General features: G+C 50.5%; 1 protein-coding gene across 1 annotated transcript; it reads right to left on the bottom strand.

Annotated features, from left to right (window-relative positions):
* Positions 1 to 929: 929 nt before the first annotated feature.
* Positions 930 to 26,477, bottom strand: CCNF (cyclin F). The gene is made up of 17 exons (XM_084764224.1): positions 26,369 to 26,477; positions 24,456 to 24,610; positions 19,795 to 19,901; positions 18,142 to 18,209; positions 16,948 to 17,141; positions 16,457 to 16,510; positions 15,679 to 15,783; positions 15,325 to 15,402; positions 13,353 to 13,504; positions 10,879 to 11,043; positions 7,967 to 8,090; positions 7,528 to 7,708; positions 6,873 to 6,960; positions 3,229 to 3,328; positions 3,018 to 3,145; positions 2,544 to 2,713; positions 930 to 2,239 (listed from the first exon to the last, which is right to left on the bottom strand). Exons 1-17 carry the CDS (start codon positions 26,382 to 26,384, stop codon positions 1,797 to 1,799), a joined length of 2,328 nt encoding a protein of 775 aa, XP_084620350.1. The 5' UTR covers positions 26,385 to 26,477; the 3' UTR covers positions 930 to 1,796.

Genomic DNA, 26,477 nt, shown 5'->3' with positions numbered 1-26,477 from the left:
TCACTTTGTAGGCCAGGCTGGCCTTGAACTCACAGTGATTCGCCTGCCTCTGCCTCCCGAGTGCTGGGATTAAAGGCATGCGCCACCACTGGGTACTGTCTTACAGGAAACTATCTCTACAGTGTTAGGAGAGTCTGACCATGGAAACCATGGCCAAAGTGGGAGGCAGTTAAAGGACGCTTAACACCCACACCAAAGTGAGTCTCTTCACATTTAATCCTCACAACATTCCTGTGAGGTAGTCATTACGATCCCCTTTACAGAGGAGAGAAACAGGTTCACACACACCCAGTGGCATAGGGCTACAATCCAAATGCCTGTACTCCTTACCCCAACATGCCCCGGCCAGAGTGGTCAGAATTCTGTTAACAGTAGCAAAAAGAGCTGCCATTGGGAGAGCACAGGAAATGAACACCAACATCACACCTCTGTGCTTTTGGCTCAAGAGTCCTTTGGGGGCATCCCTGGCACTTCAAGGGGAGACAGAAGTGTAAATGGGGGGGGGGGGTCCACATATGTGCTCAGCCTTCGACAGACTTCCTCGGTGTTGAGGGCAGCTGCTTCATAAGCCCAAGGCCTTCCATGTGAGGCACATCTGCTGCAAAACAGTCTCCAACCAACACAAAGGGATCAGCGATCTGCTTTCCTCCTGTGGAGGACACAGGACAGGCAATTCTTCTGACTTCTCTCTCTCCTGCATCTTTGTTAGTTTGGATATTACAAGCGATTGTTGATAGCTATCCTCTAGAAAAAAAAAATCACTTTTCCTGAGGTCAGACGGCCCAGGCCAGGCTGCCTTGGAGCTTCCGGTCCATCACTTGCCACACACTTCTGTCTGCCAGGATCGTAGTGATGAGCCACTGGGCCATAGCTGAAGCTCAGCTGGGTAATGTTGGGAATCTGTTATCTCTCTTATTTAATACTCTCTATTTCAAATGTTTCCTTTTATTTTTATTTTTCCATTAGAAGAAACCTAGGAAGAAAGAAAGAAAGAAAGAAAGAAAGAAAGAAAGAAAGGGAAAGAACGGCCTAGAAATGCAGTGCAGGAAGACGGTCACACAGATACCATGGGACACAGACAAACCACTCTCGGAGATTTTGAAAACTGAGCTCAAAGTGCCAGAGGAGGGGGAGACCGTAGCCCCAGTTTCAAGGGTCTTACACCTGACCGTTAGGCGTAGTCAACACTGATAATGCGGGGACTCGGGGCTTCCCTGGGTTGCAGAGGGTGAGGGGACAGTGCTGTGTTCAGATGAGAGCTCCCCTGGTCTAAAACAAGACTCGCCAGCAGGGGTTTGAAATGTGTTAGGCTACCAGGGCCTCTAGTATTCCAAGGACGCTGTCAGCTCCTGGCCTGGGCTTGTGAGTGTCACGCAGAGAGGCCCATGCTCTCAGGGACAGCAGGATGACACAGAAGGGGAGAGCGGGACCAGCTTCACAGGTGCGGGCGGCATGAGTGCTGCTGTCCAACGAGAAAAGGCTGAACTTTTTTCTTTCTGTTGTTGTTGCTGCTGTATTTCTGAGACAGGGTTTCTCTATGTAGCCTTGGCTGTCCTGGACTCGCTTTGTAGACCAGGTTAGCGTCTGCCTCCCCTGAGTGCTGGGATTACAGACATGCACCACCATGCCTGGCTGGGGCTAAGCTTTTCACCAAGCTCAATGTTCTGACAGCTCACACTGAACTCCCCTAAGGAATCTGTTGCCCTTCTGCGGTCTGAATAGCACCCATCTGCAGTATCCTCGAGAAACAGCAGCCCTCCCTCAGTAAACATTCACCATGGCCAAAGCTAACACGCTCAGAGCTTCAGGAAGCCCAAGTCCGTGTCCTTGTCACTATGCACCGATACGTTTTGGCGCTTTACCCGTTGCTGGTGAACCCCGCTCTCTTGGGCGTTTGGGGGGCGGCACTGTAAACATGACTTCTTGGCCTGATGGTGGCAAGCCTTTGTGTTTGAATCGCTGCCCACAGACAGCACTGAGGTAGATCGGGGAGAGGCCCCCAGGCCACCATCCGGGGAGCTTATGGGACTCGCGCTGCAGACAGAGGAATATCCAGAGGTCGTAACATCCTTGCCCGGCTCTCCACTGTTGCAGAGAAGGGGCCTGGGAGCTGAGGCTGGTGGCGTTTGGTGGTTCTTGTCCTCGGGCCAGGCCTCCTCATCGCTGGACTCCTGGCAGCAGTGTTGTTCTGGGTTCAGGTAGACCACGGTGACATCAAGGAGTCCACCGGGAGCTGTGACTGTGAAAGATTTGTGGGAGGAGTCTTTACGGCACAGGTGAAGTGTTACAAGAGGCCTTACACACGTGTGGGACAGACACTCAAGTGTTCTACACACGGGAACTCCAGACAGGGTCTGCGTAAGTGAGGCCCTTCCACCAACAATGACCCAGACAGAGGCAGATACAGGTTTAGACTACATCCCTTTCCCTGAGGGGTGGGGGGGACCCTTGACCCCAGTGTGTCAGGTTCACATGCGTGTCCCCTCAGCACAGCACACGCCGCCTGCATGACACATCCCTCCCTCCACCCTCCCACCACTCACCGTCACCCTCCCTCTCTCCTTCGCTCTCCTGGTCTCCTTCATAGCCGGAGCAGCAGTCCAGGCTCCAGTCCAGAAGGCTGCCCAGCAGCGTCTCCTCCTGGCTCGACAGCTCTGCGGTGGGCGTGGTGACAAAGCTGCCCCTGTCTTCCTGAAAGCTGTTCTCCCGCTTGCTGCAAGGTAGGGAGAGTCCCGGAAACCCCCAGTCACAGACGGGCAGCACCTGGGCCCTCCGGCCACTGGCGGGAAGACTCCACCGCCCTACAGGGTACCCTACGAACTGGACAGAGACAGCACTGGGCCTGACCGCGCAGAGCAGTCGGTCTTAGGGTAAGGCCAGCAAACCTGTCCAGGTGGGCTAAGCCTGGGATCTGGCATTCCTCGGCACAAGCCTTAGGAAGCTTATACAAATGGCCGAAGCGCCGAGAAGGGAGCACGCAGCGGTGCGGTTGCGATGGACAGACAGGGTAGACCTACCGTTTGCTTCTCCTCCCGGAGGGGGAGCTGAGGAAGCTGTGGACCTCTCCCGTGCTCGGGAAGGATGGGGGCTCGGGGCTCTCCTGTTTCACTCCTAGCGCGGCGCACAATTCTGCATAGCTCAGTACCTGTAGGGAGGCCAAGAGTGAAGAACCGCAAACCTACCCAGGCACACCCACCAAGAAGCCTAGGTGACAGAGACAGGACACACCTCTTCCCGGCTGATTTCTTCAGAGCACTTATCCTCAAACCGCTGCCTCACGGCGGTCAGAGAGACCTGCCTGTAGTCTTTGGGGGCATCGTCATGGAAACTGGAAATGGACACAGAGGCGGATGCATGAGCCTCGACGACCCGAGTTTAGCCTAACTCCCCTGCCAGAGAGGACAGCAAGCTTCCCAAGCCAGTGCCATTGATAAAGACACCCAAGAAGACCGGCAGCTCATCAGGTGGTTAGCTTCCCCAGAGAAAGAGAAACAAATACGCAAAGAACTGATGCAAGAATGTGATCTCAGTCAGAGCAGCCACGGTGAAACCAACCAGGTACCCAGCAGTGGTTGGACAGACAAAGGGCCATTCAAACGGTGAGTCTACTCCTGCACTGACGCCTGTGGGAGTATGAACCTCAAACAGGATGCTTGACGCGAGAAACCACACTCACAAAGTGGCACGTTACACAACTGTTCCACATGCAATGTCCAGAATTGGCAAGGTGGGCGTGGTGGCGCACGCCTCTAATCCCTGCTATAGGGAGGCAGAGGCAGCCGGATCTCTGTGAGTTCGAGGCCAACCTGGTCTACAAAGTGAGTCCAGGATGGCCAGGGCTGTTACGCAGAGAAACCTTGTCTCGAAAAAACAAAACAAAACAAAACAAAACAAAACAAAAACAAGCAATGCCCAGAATGGGCAAAGCCACAAATGAATTGATGTGAGGGCCAAAGACGTTGGGAAAACTGGTAAACAGCAGCTGAAGAGTGGGGTTTCTTTTGAGGGGTAGTGAAAATGTTCTAAAATTGATCTAATACCCAATTCTGAACATACTAAAGGCAGATTTTTTCTGTGAAGCCTTGGCTGTCCTTGACCTTGTCGTGTAGACCAGGCTGGCCTCAAACTCAGAGATCTACCCGCCTCTGCCTCCTGAATGTGAGGATTAAAGGTGTATTTGCCACCATGGTCTAGCAAGTTATTTAATTTAAAAAATAAAAATAAAAAATTAGGCCGGGTGGTGGTAGCGCATGCCTTTAATCCCAGCACTCGGGAGGCAGAGGCAGGCAGATCACTGTGAATTCTGAGGCCAGCTTAGTCTACAAAGTTAGTCCAAGACAGCCAAGGCTACGCAGGGAAACTCTGTCTCAAAAAAACCAAACAAACAACAAAAAATAATAAAATAAAATTAGTTTGGGACTGAAGAGATGACTCAAGAGGTCAAGAGCACTGCCTGCTCTTCCAGAGGTCAGAAGTTAAATTCCCAGCAACCACCTGGTGGCTCACAACCACCTATAATGTGATCTGATGCCCTCTTCTGGCCTGCAGGCAGAGCACTGTACACATTAATAAATAAATCTTGAAAAAAATTACTTCATAAAGAAGTGCTTCCAACTTAACTGGTTTAAAAACAACAAAAATTGACCCTTGACAATAGCCCTGCTTCCTCAGCCATTAGCTATATGGTCTGGGCACCACAAGATAAAACAGGGTAGGCAAACACATAATGCTGACAGATGCTTATCAGTGAAGCCCAGTGGGGAGGCAGAAGGGCAGAGAAGGTGCGGGTGGAATATTCTAGAGGGCTCTGACTTTACCCTGGAAGCCAAGAGGGAGTCCCTGGGCTGAACAGAGAGAACATGCTGTAGGGAGGCAGCCCATGGCATGACCCCGGTCACTAGGGTGGCCAGCTCTCAAGGCAGGTAACTACATGCAAGGAAAGGGCACTGGGCCCAGAAACCACTAGGTCGTAGAGACGAAGGAGATAAATTCAACGCTACCTAGAGGGGGACAGTCAGCCAGAGGCCAGCAGCAGCGCAGGCGTCGGAGCAAGGCAGTGTGGGACAGGGTTAGGAGTTTAGTGTAGCTGTGAATACTGGAATTGTTAGTCTTCTCGGGGAGAAGATCTGAGCAGTGGAAAGAAAGCCAGAACTCCCGGGCTCCTCGGGGTGGAGGGAAGGAGGACAGAGAGCCAGCCAGGGCAGCCCGGGGGGGAGAAAGGGCTCCGAGGAAGTGGGAGGAACGAGTCTGCAAGTCACGCAGAGAAAAGGCGGAGGCAGCCACAGGCAGATGCAAACCCAGCCCTATGTCCCCCACTCCACATATAGCCAGCGCCTGCCCTGGCACAGGTGCCCCCGGCCTGGGACATGGATATGCTTCCTTCAGGGCGCCCCGGCCTCACCCGGGTACCAGTTCCACATTCCCGTCCAGCCTCCCCACCCTCTTCTGTCTGGAAGAAGACCCAGCGCTCTTAACCACTGAGCCATCTCCCAGCTCCTCCCACCGTCCTCTCACCCTTCGCTACATTCTATCATGGCCTGATACCCTATACAGAATGTGCTGTTAATTCTGGTCTCTTTGTTTTTTAAAATTCATACAATGTATTTTGATCAGTTTCCCCTCCCTCACCTCTCCCCAAATTCTTTCCATCTCCCCATCCATTGTCCAACTCCAAGCCTTCCCTCCCCCTCCCCCTTCTCTAACAGACATATTAAAAAGTAAGCTAACCGGGCTGGAGAGATGGCTCAGAGGTTAAGAGCACTGACTGCTCTTCTAAAGGTCATGAGTTCAATTCCCAGCAACCACATGGTGGCTCATAACCATCTATAACAAAATCTGGTGCCCTCTTCTAGCCTGCAGACAGAATGCTGTATACATAATAAATCTTTTAAAAAAAAAAATAAACTAACCAGAACTGAAAACAAATAAACAAAACAACAACAACAACAACAAACCACCATGAAACATACGCACACACACAAAACAGGTAAAAACACAAAATCAGGAACCATAACATAAAGGCAAAAGACCCATAAAACAAACAAACAAACAAACAAACAAACAAAAAACTGTAAAAAATACCATGAAGTTCATTTGTGTTGGCATCTGCTGCTGGGCACAGGGCCTGAGCTTAGTGTGGTTTGTATACTTTATCTGTGAGAGTCCATTAGCGAAAACTGGGTTTTCCTATTCTGGCCTTTTCCTAAGTTCCCATTAAGGGCTCTGGTGACGGGAAGAAAGGTCAGTCAGTGTGGGGGTGCAGGTGGGGGGCTGTCAAGCAGTGCGCTCTGATGCACAGAGGATGGCTAAATTGTTGAAACAGGTGTGTGGGTGCAGCAGACAGGCACAGGCAGGGACTGGTGGTGGGGACCCCTTGCCTGTGGGCTTCCTCTTCCTGGAGAAGACAGGGTCTATGTAAACACAAAAATAAGTCCAGCCCTGGGACTTTAAAATGCTGACCCGGGGCTGACCAGGCTGCTCACAGACCCGAGAGGCCGAGTTCAAGTTCTAGAACCCACCAAAGAGTGAAACGAGAGAACTGACTCAGCAGAGTTGTTATCTGATATCCACACGCACACACACATGCTATAATAACAACCAAACAAAAAACAGCGATACTGATACCAACAATTTTTTAAGTATCAACCCCAGGGAAGACTTTTTGGCAGGAAGAGCTGTGGGTTGAGTGCCAGCCGCCATGTACTAAAGCAAAGACTAGCGAGCGGGTCTCATCCAGAGACACCCCTCACCTCCTCCTTTCTGAAGAGAGGGGCTGTGGAAGGCTGACAAGTAGCTCAGGTTGGCCATGATGCCCAACCGCCCCACTTAGCGCCCCTCAGCGCTGAGACTTACAAACGTTGACGCGGACTCACCACTTTTTATAAAGGCTCAGGACGCAGGGCGTGAGGTCGCTGTAAGAGAACCCAGTGAAGTCCCACAGCTGAGTGGTCCAGGGCTGTGCTGGGGAAGGAAGCGGGACAGGAGTGTGACAGCGCCCCCACAATTCCCACAGCTCTGGTAGTCCTGTAACACACCCCCGGACTCAGGCTTTTAGTCCCTTTAAAATAAATACCCTTATGCAAGATGGCTCAGGGGGCAAAGGCACTTGTCACCCAAGCCGAACGACGTAGAATAGGTAGGTTCCTGGAAGCCACACCACATGGCAGGGAAGTCCCAATTCCTGCCAAGTTACTCCTCCTAGGGCCTCCACCCTCATACCACGGCACTGAGTGTGCACACACATGCACGTATAAATTAAGGATAAATGTAAACCACAAAACAAAAACCTAAACTATCCTTGAAAAGGCTCTGTATAAAGTCCTGTGAAACCTGTGAAAAACTATGTACGGCTTCAGCTGGAACCGTGCCCCTCACCCACCCCAAACTGTTCTGGGGGGCGGGGCATGCTGCTGTTTCTCCTTCTCCAGGATGAACGAGGAAGGGTTTGTTTCCACCCTTCCAACTTTTCCTATTTAAGAACTCGTCCCCTCACCCCCCCAACTCCTGCACCCCTGCACTGGTCCTTACTCTGTCCATGCATCAGTCTGGCCAGGAGCAGGGCGGCAGAGGCCAGGCGGGCAGGAGCGTAGACCGACAGGCTGGTGTGCAGCAGGGAGAGCTCGCAGAGGAAGCTGCACAGGTGTTGGGTTCTAGATGGGACAGGGACCAGTGTCAGCAGGACCTCTTTATAGTCAACCACGGTAGGGATCTAGACGGAAGACGGAAGTAAAAGGGTACCTCATCCATCAGTGTCAAACACGGAGGCCCAGCCTGGTGGGGGTGGGGGAGCTCTGGCCTAGATGTCCGAGCTGATGCCCAGGTTCAGGGAGGGTTTCGCGGCAGGGCAAAGACACACCGCAGTCACGGCAGTAAAGCTGACGGCCACAGCTACTCGAACCACCTCCCCTCTGATCTCCAACGGGAAGACGACTGCGTTCGAAGGAAAGAAAAGCAAACCCCTGCTTACCCGAATCTTCCCGTCCAGGGCAGAGATGATGTCCCCCATCACTCGTACCAGGTCCTCGTACTTGTACGTGTTGTCTGTGAGCCACACGGCCTCTCTGATCGTCAGGATCTCTTTGCTGATGAACCTGGGATGGAGAGATGGAGTCTCAGCCCTGAGCCGAGGAGAGGAGCCGAGGAAACGCCTCATGGGATGATGGGATTGCTCCGGATTTAGGTGACAAAAGGAGGCTACACGGCGGACCCAATCTACCTCTGACTAACAAACAGCATTAAACGTGCTACAGAGAGAGAGCCGAAACAAGATGCACAGACCAAGCAGGAAAGGCAGGGCTGTAGAGCAGATACCAACACCTCAAAAGCGCCAGGCCCCAAAGAAACCTGAGTACCTCTTCCCAGCTCTTCCTGCCCAACCCCACCCCAAACCTCTCCAGCTCACGGGCTGGACCTCACTTCCCCAGCTTCTGATCCCTATATAACTCAGCCATTTTGGCTACCCGCTCTCTTGGTGTCCTGTTGGCCCCCCCCCCCCCCCCCCCCGTCCTCCATCCTCCCCATTTCTTCTCTCCCTCTCAGGGCACAGTCTATTCTGCTGGGCATTTCTGGTCTGGACTCTTTCAGATGCCTCTGGCTGCTCTCTCCCTCGTACCTACTTAGGCGCCCTCATGTCCTAATTTTCATTCAGAAAGGACCCATGAGTGACACTATGGTTGAATCCTAAGTGACACTATGGTTGAATCCTAATTCTCTTCACAACCTTTTGGATGAAGGCTTTTTTTGTTTGTTTGTTTGTTTCACCGAGCTGCGGATGAAACCCATATACAGACTCGCCATGCAAAGCCTCTCGCTCCAGGCAACGCCCTCGGCTCCTGTCTGATCTTTTGACAGTGTCCTTTGAGTCTAGACAATGTAAATGCAAAAGTCGGTCAGCTACTGGGAGAAGCAACTGGAAGCGAAGGGCGCAGACACAGCCCAGTGGCCACAGAGCCTAAGAAGAGGGATGCAAATGAGCTGAGGGGAGCCCTGCTTTGGGGCCTGAGGTAACTAGTGGCAACGGCGGGCAAGGGGAACAGGGGCTCTGAGAGCAAAGCCAGGGCACCTCAGCCTGCTGGGGTTTAGACCCTAGGCGTCACACATTCCAGATCTGCCGGCTTCTAACTCTCACATGCTGGGATTACAGGTGGGTACCACCGTGTGATCTCCAGCTAAAAACATTGCACAGCCGTTATTTATCTGCTTGTCTGTGGATATAGCCACGCCGTTGGGTAGATGGAGGCCACAGCCTCACCGCTTTGCTGACTGGTCAGAAGACCCGGGATGTGAGATTCAGGTGAGAGCCTATTTGAACACGGCTTGGGGGTGGGGTTTGCTTGTTACGCCTGAGGTTCAAGCGTCCTCCTGCTGTGGTCACATGACCACACTTCTTCTAGTGGCATTCGGACACCCAAAGGCACCACAGCACCCGCTGGGCCTGGACAAGACCACATGACCAGCCTGACATGGAAGGCGGACTTGGCATCTTTGGTGGTCACAGGCACTAAAGCAACCAATGGAGCTTAGTCGGGAACAAAGGTCAGCTCGGGCTCCTTCCTGGCTTCATAATACAAAACCCCATGCATCCCAGCGGCCTCGGACACTCTGCCTGCAGGCTCGTGTAGGTGTCAACTTGACATAAGATAGGCCATCCGGAAAGGACTTACTGGAGACTGGTTGGCAGGGATCTGTAGGGCATTTTGATTGGCGATTGACATGGGAGGGCCCAGCTCACTGTAGGTGGGTGGTGTGTGGCCCCTGGGCTGACGGTCCTAGGTGTTATAAAGTAGGTCCAGCAAGACACAAGGAGCAAGCAGTCCGCCGCCGTGGCCTCTGCATCCGCTCCTGCCTCCACGTCCCCACCCTGCTCACGTTCCTGCCCTGACTTTCCGCGGAGATGAACTGTTAGCTGGAAGTGTAGGCTGAAACAACCCTTTCCCGACACCAAGTTGCTTTTGGCCATAGCTTTATCACAGCGGTAGAAACGCTGAGACAGCAAGAGAAGTGTGGGAAGAGGCTGGCGGAAAGCTAAGGGCAACCGGAGCTACTCCCGACTCAGCAGGCCTGACAGACAGGAACAGGTCTGCAACGTCCTCGGGGAAATAGCACAGCATGCTGGGGACATTTAGCTTAGGGGAATAAAACAATGCAAACTACACTTGGAAAAGGGCCTTCCACATCACTTCCTGAGGCAAAACAAGGGAAAGGAAGGTCCTGGCTAAGGGCACCCAGTTTGGGACAATTTGAAAAGTCAGAGCTGGCTGGGCAGTGGTGGCGCACGCCTTTAGTCCCAGCACTCGGGAAGCAGAGGCAGATGGATCTCTGTAAGTTCGAGGCCAGCCTGGTCTACAAAGCAAGTCCAGGACAGCCAAAGCTACACAGAGAAACCCTATTTTTTTGGGGGGGGGGGGAACCCAAACAAATGAAAAGTCAGAGCTGCCAGGAACAGGCAGGCTGCTGTGTGACATCCCAGTGGCAGTAGTAGCTCTGTTGGGGCTTTCAAGGTGGACTTGAGAATTCAGACTCGGTAGAGCAAGGTACAAGTAGCCAGCTATGACCCCTGTTGGCAACTGTCACCCTTTGGATCATGGGAAACCGTGCTCTAGCTTAGGCCTTCCTTCCCATGCTCTGGGCCCTGAGACTGTGTGGGATACAGACCCCCAGGAGAGGAGGTATAGTCAACATACAAAGGGTCAACCCTGCCATCCTCCCTTGCAAAGGACACTGGGACTGGATAATACACAGCTGAGCCAGATAGAACCCTGAAGAGTCATTTCCCTTAAAAACCAGCTACTAGAACGGGGAAGATGGTGGCCTCTGCACCTAGGAGGGACCAGCACATCAGCACTCCAGCCTTGCTAGTTTGGCCTAGGGGCTTCTCACCGGGTACAGATGACCATGCAGGCGATGCCCAGAAGCTGGAGCTTGAATCTGGGTACCAGCCTCCTCCGCAAGTACCGGTCTACACACTCCACTGTCAGGTGAAGACACAGGCTTGTGAAGTCCTTCATTGTGGCAACTTCTACCAACCAGTCGATGAGGATGTACCTGAGGGGAGAGGGCCACCCATAAAACCAGGACAAGCGTGACATCTTCAATTTCCACCCAACTCGCTTTGGAATCACCAGTTTACCAGCTCCATGGACCAGGGAGCCGGGGTGGCCAACAGCTACTTCTAAGAAACTGGGGGAAGGGGGGAGATTCACACATCTCTGCTCCCCCCACCCCTGGTCCCCCAGTGTTCACACCAAAGCACTGACTGAGCTCAATCCATAGTGCAAATAGGCAGTGGGTACAAAACGGGTTGCACAGCAGGGCTGGGGATGGATTAAGAGCTCTCAGGACTAGACAGAGAGTTTTGGATGCTCTCTTGTCCGGGTCCTTATAACAATGAGGATCAAAGAGCCACTTAAGCCGGGCATGGTGGTGCATGCCTTTAATCCCAGCACCTGGTCTACAAAGCAAGTCTAGGACAGCCAAGGCTACACAGAGAAACCCTGTCTCAAAAAACAAAAAAACCCAACCAACCAAAACCCAAAAACCAACCAACCAACCAACCAACAACAAAAAAACCCCCAAAGAGCCACTTAAAGCAAGAGCCACACAGTCCCCCCCGTGAATGAAGTTCTCCTACTTGCCTCATCCAGCCCAGACATAGAAGGCTGACAGAAGTGTCCCTCTCTGCCAGGTAGATAAAACCTGGGGACCAAGGCCATAATAATCACAGGACAGTGTCATAAGGGCACCCCAATATTCCTAATGCCTCTTTGAACAAGAGATACTTGTTTAAAGCAGAGGGGGTTAAGTCAACAGGAAGCAAGACAGAAAAATAGTAATGACACAAGCTCCTGGGAGACGGAAGGGACAGGTCGCATTTCAGCTCAGAGTCATCTTCACAAGAAGGAAGGCGCGAGAGATGGGCCACGGTGGGGGGGGGGGGAAGGGCACAGTCTACTTCCTCCTAGAATTGTCAGGTATGAGGGTTAAAGCAGACAGGAGTGAAGAGACTAGAAGGTTCCCTGAAGCAGATAAACTTAACAAGTCTAATGATTGATTTCTGTTTCAAGATGATCATTGCGTTTACTTTATGGGTGTGGGCGGTGCGTCTGTGTGGCTGCATGTGCCTGGGCAGGCAGGTATGGGCGGGACGGAGACCAACCCTTGGGAGCTGGTTCCCTCCTTCCACCATGTGGGTCCTGGGAACTGCACTCAGGTCTCCAGAGCTGGCGGCAGGCGCCTCCACCTGCTGAAGCCATCTTACTGGCCCCAGTGATCTGTTTTTCGAAATCAGATTATTTGGCTGTCGTGGGTGGAGGGACTTAAGGCAGGTTATCAACAGGGCCTTTTACTGGTACCCAGGCCTTCCCAACTTGACTAGGTTGGCTGGGCTCAGAACCTCAGGGACCCACTGGTCTCTATTTCCTCAGTGCCAGGACTACAAGCACGTGCCACTGTCTCATCCCTCTGCCCCCAGTACCGGGTATCAAACTCGAGTCCTCATTCCTGTACAGTGAGCAAATTACTCAATGAGGTCATCTCCTTGGCCCCAGGACCATCATTTAAAAAAAAAAAAATATTTACTGAACACATACCGTGTTCCAAGCTTTCTCTTTGAGGAGCCAGAGGTTTCCCATTATTTTTTTTTTTTAATTTTATTTGAAATTTCAAATGAAAGCTTAAAAAAAAAAATTTCACATTTCCTTTTAATTCTGGTCACCCTCTAATATGCTCTGCAGCTTAGTGTGTCATTACTAATGTTTGAAGGCCTGAAGAAAGACAGTTGTGCTGGGTATCAAAGTGGCTACCCCAGAATAACATAGTTTTAGCTAGTTAGCCATGGTGGTGGAGCTCTGGCTGCCTGGGAACGAGGCATGGTAGATTCATGACCTCAACTTTTGGTCTCACACACACGTGCACACATGTGCACTCATACACACATAAACACATACATGAAAATGGGAAAAATTGGCTGGGCAGTGGTGGCGCACACCTTTAATCCCAGTACTCGGAAAGCAGAGGCAGGTGGATCGCTGTGAGTTCGAGGCCAGCCTGGTCTACAAAGCGAGTACAGGACAGCCAAGGCTACACAGAGAAACCCTGTCTCAAATAACCAAAAAAGAAAAAGAAAAAGAAATGGAAAAAAAAAAATCAAACTCAAATTTAAAAATTAGCATTAAAAGTGGAGCAGAATTATTTTCTTCATGAAAGCCAACAGCTCCCTTACTCACACACATACACTGACACCCACACCCACGGGGGTCCTAATAAGCTGGTGAAGGAATGGCACGCTGCCCTGAGACAGGTGACGTACATATTGCTGTGCCATCACACCAAACACGAGCTCTTGAAGGTCTTACCTCATCGTCTCACTGAGCCCCTTCTGCACAGAGAAGATCTGCTGCTTGTTGCCGGCCTGGGAAGCCTGGAACAGCTGGCAGACCGTGTCACTGCAGGCTTTCCCTTCTAGTCCAAGCTGGCTTCCTCCCGCACAGGCTTTGGCCAAAGCCAGCTGCAGGAAAACACAAGTGCGGCATAAGCACTGGCCTTCCCGCTCGGGAGGGCTCCGCAGGGGGCAACACAGGAAACATATTTGCCTGCCTGAGGCTCTCAACCTGCTACGGCAGCAAGGCCACTATCTCTAGGACAGGGACCTCACGGTACCAGCTTTCCCTTTCGTTTTATGAAATAAAACAAATAAAATCTTACATGTGTTGCTCATTGACTCAAAAAAATAGAGAGAAAAAGAAAATAAACAGGACACATTAATGAGATGAGCCCCAAATAATTCATTTGAAATTGTAGCTCCAAATTCACAATTCTCCTGCCTCAGTCCCTTGGGGACTAGGATTAAGACTCCATGCTTGGCAAATGTTACTCTTTTTTATTTTATTTTATTTTTTTTGTTTTTCGAGATAGGGTTTCTCTGTGATGTCCAAATGGTTTCAGATTCTCATAAAAGGAAATGAACATAGCAGGTTAAAAAAAGGGTAACATAGCCAGGCGTGGTGGCGCACACCTTTAATCCCAGCACTCGGGAGGCAGAGGCAGGTGGATCTCTGTGAGTTCAAGGCCAGCCTGGTCTACAAAGCAAGCCCAGGACATCCAGGACTACACAGAGAAACCCTGTCCTGAAAAACCAAAAGAAAGCAGGCTGAGCAAGCCAATAAGCAGCACCCTCCCTGGCCTCTGCATCAGCTCCTGCCTGCAGGGTCCAGCCCTGTGTGATTTCGCCTGGCTTCCTTCAATGAAGGACAACAACACGGAAGTGTAAGCCAAATAAACCCTTTCCTCCCCGACTTAATTTTGGTCATGGTGTTTCCTCATAACAGTAGGGGTGCATGTGGCAGAGGACAACTTTTGGGACAGCCATATGGGTCTGAGAGGCCTGGTGGCAAACGATGAGCCATCTCACTAGTCTACTTTTTTTTTTTTTTGGTAAGTGTTTGACAGTCTTTCCAGACACGAACACGATGTTCTGTGACAAAGAGCAGCCTGGAGCATCTGCCGAGCTCTGGCTTCTTTCCTAGCGCTTGAAGTGTTAGGTATCTACCGTCCATGTGGTGGGGCAGTTAAGGACGAGCTTCCCTTTTGTGGACAGCGGCAATGGTTCCTTTGATTGGCTCTGAAGCAGGCCCCGCCCACCCCATCACTGTTCAACTTGGCACTGTTCAACTTGCCTAGCCTGCAAGTTCTCTGCTGTTGGCAGGGCAGGGCCTGCTGAAAGCCAGTTAGAAATTCTTGATTTCCTGGGTGGATGAGTAAGGCCAGAACTGACGAACTGACTGACTGACTGACTGACTGACTGACCAGAACGCCACACACCCTTTTAGTCTCAGACAGCCTAACATTTGTTCTCACAATAAGCATGGCTGGTCTGCAGGACAACTTTCCAAAGGGAGTGACATGAATTTTGACGCAGCACTTAGAACAAAGAGGCTAGCTGGGTAGACAGGCAAGGGTGGAGACGGGAAAAGCATCTCCGGAGGTCTTCTGATACACTCAGGACTCAGTGCCAGCGGCTGAAGACAGTCCACTGCTCTCACCGATGACACAGGCTCAATTCCCAGCACCCATATCAGGTGGCTCACAACTGCCTGTGACTCTGATTTCAGGAGATCCAACGGCCCTGTGTGCTCTCCACAGGCATTCGATGCACATGGTACACACACACACACACACACACACACACACACACACACACACACACACACACACACACATCCCAACCCAGCTCTAGGCCTGGACAAAGCTCACTGCTTCCCTAAGTGTTCAGCGCCTAGACAGTCCTGTCCCAAGGTTGAAAGGAAAGAACCCAGGTTTCCACGTCACCTGCGCTTCCCAGCAGCCTTTGGCGGCGTAGTCCCTGAGTTTCCGGAAGCTATGGAGGCACCGTCCAGGATCAGACATCTGTCAGCAAGGGAAAAGTCCCATTACAAAGCTGTGTCCCGAGAGGGAACTGCCCCACGGGTCCCTAAATGTCTCTTCTCATCCTCTTCACCTGCACTGGCTCCCCCAACCTTTACCCCCAAACGTCTTTTGGGGTTGGGGTGGGGGTGTTGATAGCAGCTCACTGCTCAGAAGCACCCCAAGCTCCAGAACCCAGGAGCTGAGGAAAGAATCCTCCCTTCAACCCTGGGCCACATGAAACTGTGCCCACGTGGCCTCTCCCACGGCACCACTTACATGCATCCTTCTGTCGCTTTCCCAGAGGACGTAGGAGCTTGCCAAGCATCCCTGATGAGCAGACTCTTCAAAAAGGCCATGAGCCTGCTTCCTCTTCTCCTCGTCCTAGAGTCGGACCAAGCACAGACAGATGCTTTCTCTCACCAGCCACCATCTTCTGTGTCTACACCTCTCGGCAGTCACACTCAAGAGCGACGACACGGATGACCACACCGGAGGAGAGATGGCGCTACTACACAAACGGGGCTCACCAACCAGCCAACGGGGAGCACAGCTTGGAGGCTCTGCTTTTCCTTATTAGTGCGGGGGGGGGGGGGGGGGGGGGCAGCCCCGGGTGATGTCACAGGGAAACCCCTTAAACATCATGGACGGAGGGATTGGTGGCTCTTAGCATTCATCTGCCTCACTTGCCCTCCACAGCCTTTTGTGGCACTTATCTGGAAGATACTACCTACCCCAACCCTGGAAAAGGGATCCACAGACCACAAAGCGTGTTAAAAGCCTCAAAAGTCGAGAATGCTGTGAGGCCCACCAGCAGGAGAGCTGTGCGGTGGAGCTGGTACCACCACCTGCTCGGTCCCCAGCACAGCCAGCTTCTGGGATCACACTCCCTGGTCTGGTTTACCTCTCTCAAAGGCAGTGTGGGCGGAGGCAGGATCTCTCTACCAAGGACCACCCCAGACACTCCATTTTGTGGCTTTTCAAGAACTATGTGGATCTAGGCCACTGAACAGACAAACAAGGCAAGGTCTGCGCACAGAGGGAAAACTTAACTTACCTCAAAAAGATTCAGCACTCTGCCTAAGCAGTGCAGTATGGAAGCTTTATGGGTCTTAAAAAAAAAAAAAGATGAGTGTGATTCTCAGCAGAATCTGAACTCTCCCTGGTTCTGTCCGCAGCTCTACCCTACCACTACTCCCAGATTTCAGTTTTCACCTATGGTTGTCTTATTCAGCCCAAATCCTTGGTTTCCAGCCACCAACATGTTCACCAAGATCTTTGACCTCATCCCAGCTCATCCCAGGACCCAAGATGTAAGATGCGCTCCCCTGCCCTCCCCCCCCCCAACCCCTCTGCCCCAGGAATACTATAGACAGAGCCTAGGGCTTCCAGCACGCTCTGTGAAAGCTCCAGCCCTGTGCCAATCTTCTGTGCGTCCCTTTCTTGACTTGGCGTGGCCCCGGGAAATCTACCTCAGGTTTCCCTCCGGTCTGGGCCTCGAGCTAGATTCACGGCCGCTATGCCTCGGTGGGCCTTGCCAGGACTTACTCTTTGTAACTGACACTCCGCCCTGAGGCTGTCATGGACCACGGCCTTGCAGCAGCTTCCAGACACTGACCACGGTGGGCGGATGAAGAGCCAGATGAAGGGCTCGGAACCTGTATTCAGTCTCTCAGCCATACTGAAGAAGCGGGAGGCCTTCAGGCCGTTCACTTCTGCACAGGCCTCATCAGACACAGATACTGCAAGGGGAAAAACAGGACAAACCCATGATGTCTCCTGGTGGTGGCGGGGGTGTGTGTGGAACGAGCAAAGATCTCTAGTGTTTTGGCAAAGTCTAAAAGCACAAGCCTGCCACAGTGCAAAGCTCTGGACAGAAGAGCTCGGCGCTGCGGCTCCCCACGTGCCCCACTTTCCTCGAGTGATCTCTGAAGCACAGCCCCCCTCTAGAGTCCTCCAGGGCGCCTGCATTCTAACCATCAGGGGACAGTGCCTGCTCTCACATCCTCAACCTTCCTCCTGGAGGGTAGTGACCCTGCAAATGGTTGGAAGGAAGGGTTCTCTTAACAACGAGAACGTTCTAAAATAGGACTGACAATGACTGCACAACCCTAGGAAAATGCAAAAAACAAACAAAGAAACACCCAACAGCCACAGACTACGCACTGCGTAGGGACACGGATGACACCTGGGAATGGCCAGCTGACAGCAGGGGAGGGGCAGGGCCTCAGTTCTAGGTCTGGAAGAGCAAGCGCTCAGAGGCTCTGCTAGCCCCAATGGCCCTGTCAGCCGGAGAAGGAAGGGGCCTATGAGCAGGACCGAGCTTTCCGATGTAGGAAACGGTATTCTACGCTCTAAAAGTTCTCTGTCTTGGAGACTGCGACAACATAGCTGAGGCAGGCTGTCGGCAAACCGTTGTTGCATGGAGCCATAGCTGCCTGTGCCCTACAGTACAACCAAGGTAAGAAGATTCCTGTGTCCTCGCAGAGCCTCCGTGTCACCTGGGCTGAAGGCCACGGAGGGCAGAGGAGACAGGCTGATGTGCCTGAGCAGCCCCATGACAAGGCTTTTCTCAGTCATCCTTTACTGATCCAACTTAGGAAAAGAGGCGACTTCCTTAGGACCTATGTCCAAGTGTCCAGGGCAGACATAGGGCCGGCTGTCAGGAAGAACGAATGTTTAAGTCTCAGAAGGGCTGAAGGCGTGTGCTTATCTCAAGTGCCAACATACACAGGGACTTACAGCCTTCATTGTAGAGGTAGGCAATTCCCAACTTCACAGCAGCTTCGAAATTTCCCTTTTCAGCAGCCCTAAGGCAGTAAGAACATAAAACACATTAATTTATGTCATAAAGGTTATCTGCCACCACAGCACTTAACAGCTGAAATGCTTATTTCCTGGCTGATATTTTTTTTCATGGAAGGTAATCACATACTGTTTACTGAGTCCATGCTACAACGTGGATGAACCCTGACAACCCTTTGCCAGCCACAAAAGGTCAAGCAGTCTATGATTCTGTTTACAGGAGATGTCTACAATTGGCAAATCCAGAGACAGGAAATAGGTAATGGATTCCCCAGGGCTTTTGAGGTTGCAGGGAGAGGGGGCAATGCCTGCTAAACAGTACAAAGATTTTTTTTTAGGATGATAAAAATGAGATCTAAGTTGCATCATGTTAAATTTGTAGAACTGTAACTACACTAAAATCCAACAAGCTAGCCGGGCAGTGGTGGCGCATGCCTTTAATCCCAGCACTAAGGAGACAGAGGCAGATGGATCTCTGAGTTCAAGGCCAGCCTGGTCTACAAAGTGAGTGCAAGACAGCCAAGGCTACACAGAGAAACCATGTCTCAAAAAACTAACTAAATAAATAAACAAACAAACATAAAAACAAAAACAAAACAAAACAACCAACAAGTTCCTCCTTCAACTCCAGTTCCAGGGGGAATCCAGCGCCCTCTTTTGGCATCTGTGGGCACTGCACACAGTCAGTGCAGATACACACACATGTAATCACACACGCACACATAAAAGTAAATCTTTTTTTTTTAAGATTTATTTATTTGTTTGTTTGTTTATTACGTACACACTACTCTGCCTGCATGTACATCTAGCAGGCCAGAGGAGGGCATCAGATCACATTATAGATGGTTGTGAGCCACCATATGGTTGCTGGGAATTGAACTCATGACCTCTGGAAGAGCAATCAGTACTCTTAACCACTGAGCCATCTCTCCAGCCCCAAAAGTAAATCTTTTAAAAGAAAAAAGAAATATACTCAAGCATGGCATCCTGCAACTGGAGTTACCTACCTGGGCTGCTCTGGCAGCTCAAGTTGGTGAGGGCCTGGGAAACAAATGCTCACAAGGAAAATTCTATGCTGAGTTAGTTTCTCAGCTGTGATTAGAAAAGGCTCTGGCTCAGCCCAAGGACGTGCTCTGGAGCCATTGGTGGTCTTGGAGACAGTGGACCTGGTCACTGGCACCCGAGGTGACAGATTATAGGTTTGCCCCCTCTGGTCCTCTCTCTCAGTCAGGACTACAGTGAAGGGATGACTCATCCCGTGACCAAACTATAAAAGGACTGAAGTTAACTCGGTTTTGAACAAAGGAAAAGAAAGCTCAAAAAAAAAGCGTCCGCGAGGAGGTGACTCACATCTGAATCAATCGGGACTAGTTACAATCAAAGTGGGACCCTCTGGAGGCAGGGCAGGCACAGAGGACGGGCAATGACACGGCCGGCTGGCAGCAGCAGTGTGACTCAGTAGCCGGGTCTCTTTCGGGGGATGAGAGCAATAGGAAAACAGGTCCTGGATCAGGTTTGGGGATACTAGCCAGCATGGGAAGAACATCAAAGGCAGGAGATGAAAGTGCCACTCTCAGAGCACAGGCATACCTCTCAAAGAGCTTCAGGTTCTGCGGAGACGGCCACAGCTCTTGGAAGCTGGCAGATGCCCACACGCTGGCATGGTTGTCCACCAGGTACTTCAGGTGAGAGTGTACCTGCAGAGCCGAGAGAGCCACGTGTCAGTTACTGAGGGACTTCCCAATCCATGTTCCTGGAGGCTCGTGAAGAGGGGACATTTATAGATGTACCGGTCTCAGCACAGCAAAAAAAACAAAAACCAAAAAACAAACCAGTCTATGTATAAAATAAGACTATACAAAGGTACAGAGGACAGAAGCCAGAAAAGAGTTTCTCTGACGTTCCAAGGCAGGAGGAACAATGGCACCAGAGGAAGGAACAAGCACCCTGGTTGAGAAGGAGCCTGAGTCTGGCATGAGAGTGCACACCTTTAATCCCAGAGCTCAGAGGAGACAAAGGCAGGCAGGCCAGCCAGGGCACATAGTGGAGGTTCTCAGACAGAGAGAGAGAGAGAGAGAGAGAGAGAGAGAGAGGGAGAGAGAGAAAAGAAGGAAGAAGAAGGAGGAGGAGGAAGAGGAGGAAAAGGGGGGGAAGAGGAAGAAGGGAGGGAGAGAAAGAGGAGGAGAGAGAGAGAAAGAGAGAGAGAGAGAGAGAGAGAGAGAGAGAGAGAGAGAAGGGAAAGAGGGAGGGAAGGAAAAAGGACACCTTTGCAAAGAGCTGGAGAAATGGGTTAGTGCCAAGCAGGGCAGAAGTCCGTCTTGTGCTGGGCAGTGGTGGCACACACCTTTATTCCTAGGACTTGGGAAGCAGAAAAATAGCAGATCTCTAAGCTTGAGGCAGACAGGTCTAGAGAGAGTTCCAGGACAGTCAACAGCCAACAGGCTACACAGAGAAACCCTGTCTTGGAGAAACCAAAAGGAAGGAAGGAAGGAAGAAAGAAAGAAAGAAAGAAAGAAAGAAAGAAAGAAAGAAAGAAAGAAAGAAAAAGAAAAGAAAAGAAAAGCACTGGGCGATGGTGGTGCACACCTTTAATCCCACTACTTGGGAAGCAGAGGCAGGTGGATCACTGTGAGTTCTAGGCCAGCCTGGTCTACAAAGCGTGTCCAGGATAGCCAAGGCTACACAGAGAGACCCTGTCTCAAACAACAACAACAACAACAACAACAACACACACACACACAACAAAACAAAAGAAAGAAATCTGTCTTGCTATTCTCTGCCTGGCTGGGACCCCATGGGGGGATCATGATGTGGGACACGGAAGTTACAGGAATTCAGGGAAAGACTGAGTCCTGTGATAGCGATCTGGAGAGTGTCTATCCCAGGCACACAGAACACAGTCGGCACTTTAAAGTTTGCACTGTAGTTGAAATTTAGCATCCTACGCTTCCATGGGTGTGTTATGACAATAAACACACCTATAGGTGTCATACAATGGTTTCTGTGCTGGTGTTTTCAGCCAATTCGCTGTACTCTCTAGGGCAAACCAAAGGCTACAAAATAACTCAAATCCATTCTGTCACTGCAGGTTAGATGGGATTTGTCTTTAAAAGGGTTTTGTTTGTCTTATTCTGTCTTCTCTCCCCCTCACCCCCTCACTGGGGCTGAGAGATGGCTCAGAAGTTAAGAGCACTGACTGCACTAACAGAGGTTCAGAGTTCAATTCCCAGCAACCACATGGTGGCTCAAAACCATCTATACTGAGATCTGGTGCCCTCTTCTGGCCTATAGGTGCACATGCAGGCAAAACACTGTACACATAATAGTAAATAAATCTTTTTAAAAAGTTAGTCTCACTATGTAGCCTATAGGCAACTTAAACTGTGGGTCACACACAAAAAAACTTGGGACAATAGTAAAAGATTTCTGAATATGCAAAAACCAACTCTAAATTGAACTGACATGCTTGCCTCACAGGATTGACCACACAACACACAAACATGACCACACATGCTGTTGTCAACACAACTGATGCAGTTTTCTGCTCTAACAGCAACACAGTCAGTGAATTCTAACATACACAGGCTTTCTGTGTCTCCTAACACCATTCCTCGGGTATAAACTGATATCATTTTGGAATGTAGCCTTAGAATATTTGATCCTTGCCAGTTGGTGGTGGCGCACACCTTTAATCCCAGCACTTGGGAGGCAAGGCAGGCAGATCTCTGAGTTCGAGGCCAGCCTGGTCTACAAAGCGAGTCCAGGATAGCCAAGGCTAACACAGAGAAACCCTGTATTGAAAAAAAAAAAATTTAATCCTTAAAATTTGCTCTTGACTCCAGTTTCATAAAATTTAAAAATCGGTAAGTGAAGGGACTGGAGACGGCTCAGTGGTCAGGAGCATCTGCTGCTCCTGCAGTGGAGCACGGTTCAGTTCTCGGCACCTACACGGTAGCTCCAAATCATCCCTAACTCAAGTTCCAGAGGACCCAGGGATACCTCCCCAGGCAGGAGGTATGTATGTTTTACACATACAGAGCTGTAGGCAAAACATCCAGATACATAAAATAAGATTATATGTATTTTAATTGTTAAATACATCTTATCTTAGAACAGAATTTCTAAAAACAAAACAAAAAACCCCAGAAATGTCTTGTGTGTGTGTGTGTGTGTGTGTTTCTGGCTGACATGTAGACTAGGCTAATCTCAACAAAGATCCTCCTGCTTGTCTCTGAGTGCTGGGATTAAGACCTGCACTACCAAGCCCGGCTCTATTCCTGTCACCTAAAAATTCTTTTTTTTTGGTTTTTTGTTTTTTCGAGACAGGGTTTCTCTGTGTAGCCTTGGCTGTCCTGGACTCACTCTGTAGACCATGCTGGCCTTAAACTTATATCAATCCTCCTGCCTCTGCCTCCCAAGTGCTGGGATTAAAAGCATGCACAAGCACACGTAGCCTTTTTGTTATTTGTTTTTTATTTTATTTTATGTATTTATTTATTTATTTTTGAGGCAGGGTTTTTGTGTAGCCTTGGCTGTCCTGAACTCACTTGGTAGACCAGACTGATCTTGAACTCACAGAAATTAGTCTGCGTCTGCTGGGATTAAAGCTGTGCAACACCACTCCTGGCTCCCTTAAAAATTCTTGTGAACACTATCTTACTCCTCTGTAATTTCATTATGTATATGGTATACATGTGTATGGGTTATAACACACATATGCCACAGCATGTGTGTGTGCAAGTCAATGAACAGCTTTCGGGAGTTGGTTCTTTTTTTTTTTGTTTTTTGTTTTTTGAGGCAGGGTTTCTCTGTGTTAGCCTTGGCTGTCCTGGACTCGCTTTGTAGACCAGGCTGGCCTCGAACTCACATCGATCTGCCTGCCTCTGCCTCCCGAGTGCTGGGATTAAAGGCGTGCACCACCACACCCGGCTTCGGGAGTTGGTTCTTTTGCTGGGATTATAGGCATGAATCTCCATGTCCAGTTCATGATTTTTTTTCTGTTTTTAAGTTTTATTTACATGTTAGGTATATGAGTATTTTGGGTACCACATGTATGCCTGGTACCCGAGGAAACCGAAGATGTATTAAATCCCCTGGAACTGCAGTTACAGATGGCTGTGAGCCTTCATGTGGGTGCTGGGAACTGAACTCTGGTCCCCTGGCAGAGCGCTGCTCGTCACTGCTTAGCATTTCTCCAGCTCACTGTCTTCTTGAGATGCACATGTTTCTCTCTTGCAGCCAACACCACACTGAGTTGTGTCAGCTCTCAGTGTGTAGTCCCTGTAAATGAAGCGTCTTCACGCTCCCGCCAATACTATCCCCCTTGTCTGACAGGCACGATGCTGAAGGTGTGCACTCTTAGCATGTGAGGTAGAAGCAGGGGATCAGGAGTTCGAGGTCAGCCTTGGCCCCAAAGGCACTAAGTGAGACATGGTCACTTCCCCAGGAAGAAGTGGGTAAAGTGGCACACGCTGCTTATCCCAATCCTCCAGAGGCCAAGGTGAGAGGAGCCTCAAGATCAGTAGTGACTCCTTGAGTCTTTTAATTAATCAGCCAATCAAACCACTCTTGGGGCTAGGGAGATTAAAATCATTGGTTGTTCATCCAGAGGAGGGGGTGGGGGGCAATTCCTAGCACCCACAAGGCATCTGACAACCTTATGTAACCTTTGAGGATCAGACACCTTCTTCTGGGCTCTGCAGGCACTGCAAGCATAGACAGGCAGGCAAAACACTCACATACATAAAATAAAATAAAATAAAATAAAATAAAATAAATCTTACCGGTGTCTGTGTGTGTGTGTGGTATATGTGTGTTGTTAGTGGTGCATGTCTCTAATCCCAGCACTCAGCAGGCAGAGGCAGGCAGATCTACAGGACAGCCAGGGCTACAAAGAGAAGCCCTGTCTCAAAAAATCAAAAAAGAGAGAGAGAGAGAGAAACACCTTTAATCCCAGCACCTGGGAGGCAGAGGCAGGCAGATTGCTGTTGAGTTCGAGGCCAGCCTGGTCTACAAAGTGAGCCCAGATAGCCAGGGGTACACAGAAAAACCCTGTCTCGAAAAACCAACCAAATAAATAAGCAAATTAATTAATTAATTAAAATAATAAAAAAAATTTTTAAAAATAAAAGAAAACCACCCACTTCTTCTGCTTTATCTTTTGAATCAGAGGCTTATTTGACATCTAAGAACATGAGGTTTTTACAGTTCAGCCAACAGAGGACTGGTATAGTTTCCATATGGTGACTTACGGCTCGGACAGCGAGGATGTCCCCAACAGACAGCAATTTCAGGATATGAAGGAGTACATCTTCTGGGAGACTCAAGATGGTTAAGTTCCGGGGCCTCCTTTTGAGTCTTCGCTTGGTAGGATAGCAGAAACACTTGGCACACCTACAGTGGATCACTTCAGGGAAAACAAACAAACAAACAAAAAGCCTTGGTGAGATGAAAAGTTCTATCTAAAGACAATTTCATAGTTACTGTCCTCTAGTCCCACAGGGACTAGGCCTAAAACTAAATAAAGTATACACTATGAATCACTTAACACATCACCATTCCTTCAATATCCAACAAATGTTCATGGAGAGTGACAGGAACCATGGAACCTGAATATTGGAAACTTTCTGATCCAGGGTCCATAGGACAACCAGAAAGGGGGGGGCAGAAGCAGCCAACACTGGTGAATGTTTCCTTGAATTGTGGGGGTTTTTTTGGGGGGGGAGGAGGGCGAGAAATGGCTCAGCAACAAAGGTTAGCTCACACAACCAGTCAACAAGATCCCTTGGAGTTTTGTTTCCTAAGATGGGGTCCTCTGGCGCCCAGGCTGGCCTCAAATTCACTCAAAAAAAGCTGAGGCTGCCCTTGAACTCCTGATCCTTCCTGCCTCCAAGCCAGGTACTGAATGTTCAGTGTTAGTCACCGTGCCCAGCTGCCTTCGTTTATATTTGCCCACGTGACTAAAGAGTATAATGTTCCGTATGGACTAGAAACTTCCATAGCAAAGACTGGGGACTCAAATTAGACGGGTAGTCAGCCCCCGAGCAGCTCTCAGCTTAGCAGATGGGCAGAGCTGCCCGGGTCCCCAAACCCAGTGAGCTCATCGTGAAAACTGATCGGTAAGATCTACAGCAGTGGTTTTCACTCTTCCTAATGCCGTGACCCTCTGATACAGTTCCTCAGGTTGTGGTGACCCCCACCCCACCCCCCACCCAGCCATAAAATTATTTCACTGCTACTTTGTGACCGTAACTGTGCTGACATGAACCTAATGTAAATATATCTGATATGCGACCCCAGTGAAAGGGTCATTAGACTCTAAAGGGGTCCAACTCACACGTTGAGAACCAATGACTTAAGATGCCACAGTAACTGGGTCCAGCCACGCTCTGCAGATGAGCTCTTCCCTCTCCCCACGGTGGGCTGTTCTAATGTTTGCTTCAGCAATTCATTTTTCATTCAGTGCCCATGGCTTTTTCCTTTATTTTACAAGCCCCCCCCCCCCGCCATGCCACACTTTTCAGGAACATTAAGGCCCTGCCTCTCTGTCTATAAAGCTCCCATCTTCCTAGTCATTTTTCCTCCTCGCATTCAGACACAGTGTCTGCTCCCCAGATCTTGGTCTCTAGACTGCTGCCCACTCCCAAACCGTACTGCAAAAGCCAAATGCATACCCAGAGCTACAGTTCTCAAACATTCTACGATTATTTTCGTAACAGCTTTCTGATTCACCTGCCCTAGGACACAACTGGAGCAAGTGAAATAGCACCCCCAGGTCGTGCGACGTTTTCTCTGCACAGATCCTGGCGCCCCCGCCGCCGACTGCAGCTGCGGACGCCACACTCAGGTAAATCCAGCCCCAAGAGCCGGGACAGTACATGAGGTCGATCGAGATAGTGGGGGGTCGCTCTCGACTTCACGGAGAAGTGAAATCGTTTTTTGCTGGGCAGAGAACCTGTAATCTCCCCCCGGATAACAGCAGAAGCGAAGGTGCCGGGTGGGCATTTAAACCGCGCGGACCGGCTCGCTAGTCGGGGGATCCGCGCCTACCCAGTGCTTTGGGGGATGCGACGCGCCCTTCCCGGGTCATAGCGGCTCGGGTCCATCCTCCTCCGGCCTCGGTTCTACATGACCCACCGCCTGCCCGGCTCCCGCCAGCACTCACCACCGCCGCTCCCCATCGCCGAGCTCACACCACTGCCGTCTTAGACTGCTCGCGAGCGCGCCCGCGCCTGGGGCAAGTGCGCCGAGCGCCACACGCAGGCGCCGTCCCC

This window comes from Acomys minous (genome assembly GCF_964271855.1).
Source record: "Acomys minous genome assembly, chromosome: 16".
NCBI classification, from domain to species: domain Eukaryota; kingdom Metazoa; phylum Chordata; class Mammalia; order Rodentia; family Muridae; genus Acomys; species Acomys minous.
This window is presented reverse-complemented; position numbering and strand designations above follow the sequence as displayed.

Bases quoted from the DNA above. Each gene is read 5' to 3' on its own strand.
- CCNF (XM_084764224.1), bottom strand. The intron at 19,902-24,455 runs GTAAGTCACCAT...TCGGCTCTGCAG, and splicing joins ACATCCTCGCTGTCCGAGCC to GTACACTCTCACCTGAAGTA. The intron at 13,505-15,324 runs GTGACGTGGAAA...GTTTTCCTGCAG, and splicing joins AAGGCTGCTGGGAAGCGCAG to CTGGCTTTGGCCAAAGCCTG.